General features: G+C 44.3%; 1 protein-coding gene across 1 annotated transcript in view; it reads right to left on the bottom strand.

The window, feature by feature from the left end:
- The window catches only part of runx2b (RUNX family transcription factor 2b), a 49,977-nt gene that overhangs the window by 29,206 nt on the left and 13,993 nt on the right, over nucleotides 1-6,778 (bottom strand). Inside the window, exon 3 of the mRNA XM_037981702.1 lies at nucleotides 5-105. Within this exon, the coding sequence (XP_037837630.1) occupies nucleotides 5-105 (101 nt within the window). The remainder of the gene's footprint in view (nucleotides 1-4; nucleotides 106-6,778) is intronic.

Below are 6,778 nucleotides of genomic sequence, written 5' to 3'. Positions count from 1 at the left end.
CCGCCGCGTCGGGCTGCCCCGCCGGCGAGCTCACCTCGTTCATCTTCCCCGGCACCGGCTGGAGGCTGCTGGACGGCGGGCTGAACCTCCGGCTGGCGCTCGGATCTACGGGAATTCGCATCACAACACCGGGGGGGCGGATTAGCAGGGTGGGGGAAAAAAAGGAAATAAATAAGGGATAAAAAAAGCGGCTTGTCCCTCTCGCTTGAAAGTGGGGGAAAAAATAAAAAAAATGGTCGCCTTTAAAAAGAGTTAAAAGTAGACTTGTTCCTCACGGCTCAGCCCCTATGAGGACGCGCCAGTTGAACATGTGTGGATATAAATAACATCAAATAAAGCTCCGAGAGGCTATTATACAAATACAGAGGGGGGACAAAACAACAACAAAAAAGGGCAGGTCTAAAAGGGAGCAGACAGTCTGAAAAGTTTTTGTCTTGCTTTTAGTTTAAAAAAATAAAAGTCTAAGCGCAGCTCCAGGTGCGTCATTGAAGTCTTTGTGTCAAAATGAAAGGCGCTCTGAAAAGCCGCAGGCTGTGTACACGCTCCCCACAAGAAAAAAAAACATTAACTCTGAGTATTTATAACCTCGCGACGCTTGTAAATTCTACATACATTTCTGTACGACCTTCCGGCCGGCAAAAAAAAGACGAGAAGAAGAAAAAGAGGAGAAGAAAAAAAAAGAGGCGAAGAAGAAGAAAAAACCATCGCCGGTGAGATGAAGGAGGCGGAAAAGCGAGTCCCGTTTTGTGGCCGTGAGTGCGGTTAAAGTGTTTGGAGGTCGGGCTTTCCCGCGTGCTCGGGCTTTTTGTGGTTTATATAGCTCGAGCGCACGGCAATTATCGCGCTGATGCGACTCCAGCACGTGGTGTCTGGAGTCAGACCCATTCCCCACCGCTGTAATCTATCACGCCTCTTTACATACAGCCAGACGTGCCCTCGGACAGATGTTTGCGTGCTTGGGGCGCGCGCGCGCTCCCGACGCATTTTTTCGGGTCTTTTTTTTTTCTTGTTTCTTTAATGTTCCGGTACGTACCGACATGTCGCCGCTCCGCTGGTCCGTCGGCTCGCTCCTGACTCCGCTCATCGCTCTCCCAGCTCCGGCGGCGGCGCGTTGTCGGAACCGCGTCGCCTTTTTTTTTTTTAAACCTCGCTTTAACTGAGCGCGCGCTCGCGCAGTTCCGAAGCCGCGCGGAGCTCCACGAGGCCGGAGCGAGTGAGTCACTCCGTGAGTCAGGTAGAGAGAGAGAGGCGCACGAGGAGTAGAGTTTCACTAGGGGCGCGAGCGCGCGCACGGGGAGGAGGGAGAGAGAGAGCCGTGGCGCAGGTGTAGCCACGCGGCGGGCGGACGGGCAGGTATTCGGCCCTCTTTTGCGCTCGTTCGTCTTCGTCTCGAGGAGCCAATCACGCGAAAACTCACCGGGGTTCGTGCTCCGTGGCTTAAATCAATCACAGCCGAGTTTCATTAGGTGGAAATGAAACCACATGTACGCAGCCCTGAAAGACGAGTTCCTATAGGTCATTTCTTCGAGGCGCAAATTACGCACGACTTACTATTTATTCTTCCAAATTACAGTTATTTTAGACAGTATTTGTTTTAGGAGTTTTTTCTTCTTCTTTTTTATTTTTTTAGACCGTTAAAGGAAAAAAAAACCGGCTCTGCATTTCTGTTAAACATCTGAATTTTCTAATTAAATCCCAGGCTTGATACAGAAAACATATGCCGTGATATGTAGGTTGGAGTAAACGCAGCAGAAAATAGCTGAAAGTGGCTGAAATGTGTTCCATCTCCAAAATGCAAGCTATATAGTCCCGAAAAAAAAAGAAAAAATTAACTGCCACATTTCATACATCATCACATCCAGAGGTCACTTTTCAGGATCGGGAATGATTTTAATCAGATGCTGTCTTCAAATGCCTGCTTAGTTTTTCAATTATTTTTTATTATTGCCGTTCCGAAAATAATAATTAACAATTAATTAACAAGAAGGAAGAAAAAAACACTGAAATCCAGATCTGCTCAAATATTTCAGTGGCAATGTGACGTTTTATTTGTAATAATGGCAATTTAAAATATTCAAATTGGAAAAAAAACAAGCAAACAAAGATTAAAATGATTATATTTAAATTTCAAAAAGCATTTGTGCCATTTTCACACGTGTCAACATCTCAATTTAATAAAAAAAAAGAAACAGTTCTAGTGATTATTTAATAAATGGTAATAGGTGTTATCATTCAATAAACGATTATTATTAATGAAGTAACGGTTCTAGTTATGATTCAAGAAATAGTTTAAGTTAATATAAAAAAACGGTAAATAGACTGAAATTATAGAGTGCCTTTCTAGCCTGCCAGGCCTAAAACAATCTGTCCTCATTTACCCCTCCACACACATTTATACAGAACTCTACATCTCTTGAGTGGGTTACATTTCTTTAATTAATTTAAATAAACATATATATATGTTGCAATTACTTAACCTAGTTAACTGGTTCCACTAAACTCGGTTGTTTAACTGGAACATGAGTATATTAAATTCAATCAACTAAATGATGTTGAACAAACTGAACTATTGCATGTGTTTAAATTCACCTTCTCAGCTTTAAGTTGTACAAGATGAAGTCTACAATGCTGCATTTAGTGAGCTCAGTTTGTTTGTCCTTTCTTTAATTAGTAGGTTAAAAGTAAATGTTAACATTTAATCAGCTGGGGTTAGTGGAACCAGCAGACATAACTAGGTGAAGTAAATTCAACACTTTATTTCTTAGAGCTGATCTGAATGAATCATTCTATAGAGACTGATCAGGGCTTTAGATCACATTCACACCGGAGACAGTGAGGGGTTCAGCGTCTCACCCAGGGACACTATAACATGCGGCACTCTAGTGGAATCAAACCTCCGACTCTCTCGCTGGAGGACGACAGCTCTAACCGCTGAGCCACAGCCGCCCCCAGCGTTTCTGGTTCTCATCATCGTCTTCAGTGTGGATGCTGCCCCCTTCTTCCTCTACTGTAGAGGGCATCATTACCCTCCGTGAGTCTCTGCCTCTCAGCCAGACCTCGTCACACACACACCCTCCTCTTCCCTAATTACCCATCAGTCTCCCAACGAGACCTTTCTGAGCGCCACATCACACAACAGCGTGTGTATATTACCATTCTGCGTTCCTTTTTTTTTTTCTTTCTTTCTTTTTTCTTTCCCAAACAAGTTTTTATTGCACAAAGCCTTTAAGACAAAGGCCTTTGATTACTGCAGGCCTCTTTCAAAATAAATTAAACGACTCGGGGACACAGCTGTTAGGGCATTTAGGTCCCGTAGCTTGTTTTCATGTTGTAAAGCCGAATATAGCTTTTAATATTTAATTAAAGAAAACGTTGCTGTTCCGAGACAACAAAGGGGTTTTAATTGTCTCGTCTGTGCATTTGAAGCAACAATTTGGACTGGCGTGTGCGCACACTCAGATGTGTGTGTGTGAGAGTGAGGGTGCGATATATACTTTTATATGTATAAATCTGCACTGACATGCATCTGGCACCTCGTCATGTGAATGATGTGGAGGGGTAAGGGGAGAAAAAAAAAAAAAGAAGAGTGATTGAGTTACACTTCCCCCTTAAAGAGTGCCCCCCCTGCCCCCAAAACACCAGAAATATGGTTCACATTGTCCAGCATTCCCAAAGATCAGCTAACAATTCATGGATGGATAAATGTGAATAGTAGTAATTAAATCTGTAATAGTCATAAACACGGCCTTGCAGGGACCATGAAGGCAGTTATTCCAAAGGAGTTGGGTTTCAGCTCGGATAATGTCGTGGAATACATGTGGAAAATGTGTGGGAAAACATCCAAAACGAAATGTAATTTAGCACATGTTCTGGATGAAATGTCGGGGAATTGAGTCTATTTAATACACTCAGCTCGGTCAGCTTTATTAGCTTTAACTTTGACAGTTTTAAACTGTGATTTAACTGTAAATTTCCTCATTTCAGATGGCTTACGACTGACCCGTCAGTCGGGGTTTTGTATAAATCTACAAGCTTTTTTTTTGTTTTTTCCACACAAATTTACATTGATGCCCCCTTGTGCTGTCCCATCAGAGGCTCCATATTTTCCCAGCTCAAACCCCAGACCCTGAACTCCCCCCCCACACACACACACACCTCCACCCGGCTCCAACCCACTCTCAACCCGGTCGTGACTTGAGCCCTGACGAGCCCGGCTCATCAAAGGCTGTTCGTCCCATCTGAATCCGCTTTTCCTGCCGCCGCGCTTCCAGCATCTGCCTCCCAGCTCCCAGCGGTCCAGGATCCGCCTCGCGTCCGTCCTGCGCGGCCTCCTGACCGCCTGGCTCTCTCCGTCACTCAGAGGCATTGAGCCGAACCCTGTTTCGGAGTGTAAAACTCACCGTTTGATGTGAAGGGAGACAGGGGGAAAAAGGGGTCGTTTTTTTGTGCCAGAGTGTGCTGCTGAATAAAACGCCAGCTTTTTCTGCTGCTCCCTGGCAGATTTATTCCAACCAAAAGATTAACTTTTGATTTAATGCAAACCCTGGACTGTTTTTCTCTCCCCCCCACCCCAGATATGTGACCGATCTTGCTGAGTATTAGCAGATCGAATAGGATGTTGTAATGAATCTAGCGTAAAGCCGTTCAGCCATGCAGTAGGTCTGCAGCTCGCCTGGCGCACAGCTGGATCTTCTCTCTCTCTCTCTCTTTCTGCGCTCTGGTGTTATTCATCTACTGTGTTACACTGGCTTGGAGTCACTGCACAGTAGGAGAAGTGGCGAACAGTGAAGAACCACAGCGTACCACATTGAGCAGGATGTGCCTTTTGTGATTTATGGTAATATTGTATTTCTGCTGCTCCGTTTCAGTTATTTGTTTAAAAAAAAAAGACAAGAAAGAAAGAATCAAACTCAGCTGACGCTCTACGACTAATTTTCCCTGTCGAGATATCAAGCGTGTAATAGAAGTTTCTGTTCTCGTTCCCACTTGGAACGACACGGCCCGTGTGAAGCGCTAATGTGCGCACACGCTCGCCGTCTGTGGCGCTGACAGCAGACTAACAAGGCAGAATTGTTCTGTGTTTGTGAGCTTCTCTTCTGCCATTGCTGCATGACGCGAAAAGACGACTGCGTGGCTTTGCGAAATTAGCTGTCAGCGAACACACGGCGCAAAATTGATGCTAAAAAGCGGAGAAGTAAAGGCGTAGCATTCCTCGAAAGAATACTTATTATTGCCCCGCCCTGGGGAGATTGGAGTTTTAGACTAAGACTATGTTGTTAATGACTCTCAGCTAGAACCACACCAGAAATTAGCTCAATATCTGTAAAATTGACTGAATTATAGCAATTTCTTTGTTTTCAAAGATTTATTTGACTGTGGCAGCCATCTTTAATCGGGTTGGGTCCAAAAGATAAACAGTTGTAGACGTACATCCAGTGATTATTATCTGTAATGAGATATGCAGAAAGTAAGAATTTGATGTCTTAAAACTGAATAATCTTTGGAGTTAAATGATTCAAGATGGCTGCCACCGCCAATTGGCAATAAAAAACACAAAAATGGCTCTAATTCATCAGCAGATACTGTGCTATTTGGTGTGATTGTAGCTGAGACTGAGCCTCAACAGATACTCTGAGCACTGACAGACGGCACAAGATCTTAGTTTAAATTTACACCATTGACCATTTTGGAGTCAACTCTGTCTGTTAGCAAAATATCTCATCAACCACCAGTCGGATTTTAAAGAAACTTTCAGGAAAAAGTCATTGAATTTATCTCCAAACATACATCAATGTACAATGATTACTTTCTGCAAGTTTCACTGAAAGTCATCCAGTGGTTCATGAAAATTTCATGAAATATTTTAATATGTTTTAATAAGAGACACCCAAATATGCACACACGCAGACAAAAATATTTGACTTTCGGTGGCGGGTGATAACGATACGATCTCATGCAAATTTGCTCGCTTTCATTTTTGTCCAAAAAACAGTTTTGAACTTCTTCCTGAAACCACTCACTCCATCTTCTTTTGCGTCAGCATATAGTTTGTCTCATCATTCAAGAAAAGTACACTCACTGAAAACTTAGGCTTAAGGATCCATTTCACAGTGGTACGTTTTTTTTTGTTTTTTTTTCTTTTGCAAGACGCTTAATTATAGCTTTGTAGAAGAGCTCAGTGACGTGGCCCAGGCTGTTTAAGCTCTAACGGGATGTTTCCATGTTCGGCAGGCCACCGGCCAAATGGCCTGCCAGCAAACCAATCACCAAGCCCACCAGGCTCGGCGGCAGACCAGACAAAGATCCAGTCTGCCGGCCAATCAACTCGGGGAGCACACGTGGAGCCTCCAAACTAGCTTCGATGGTTGACAAGCTAATTTGTGAACCAAGCGGAAGACGACAGCGGGCAGCAGCTCGGCTCCTCGTGACCTCATCCACACAACCGTCTCACATCCACGAACTGATCCCAGATCACAGCAAAGCCCTTAATGACTGTTTGTGACAAAGCCTGTGACATCATCGTTTACCGTTGGGATGAGGAACGGCACGTTCTGCGGTGTGTGTGTCGGAACGAGTGTGTGTGTGTGTGTGTGTGCGTCCATATGTTGCTACTTTCAGAGACTTGTGTTGGACTTGAGGGTTGGAGCGACATGCCTACAGAGCCTGCCTGATATTTTACTCTGCTTTAGAAAAGGAAGGCAGCAACTTGAAAAGAAAAAAGAAACGGAGACATGGAGGGGGCGGCTGCTCGCTGCTTGTGGCAGGAGGGTAGAAGGGG

Source organism: Kryptolebias marmoratus, linkage group LG19, assembly GCF_001649575.2.
Source record: "Kryptolebias marmoratus isolate JLee-2015 linkage group LG19, ASM164957v2, whole genome shotgun sequence".
In the NCBI taxonomy this organism is placed as follows: Eukaryota; Metazoa; Chordata; class Actinopteri; order Cyprinodontiformes; family Rivulidae; genus Kryptolebias; species Kryptolebias marmoratus.
Note: the sequence above shows the minus strand (reverse complement) of the source record. Positions and strands in the feature narration are given on the sequence as shown.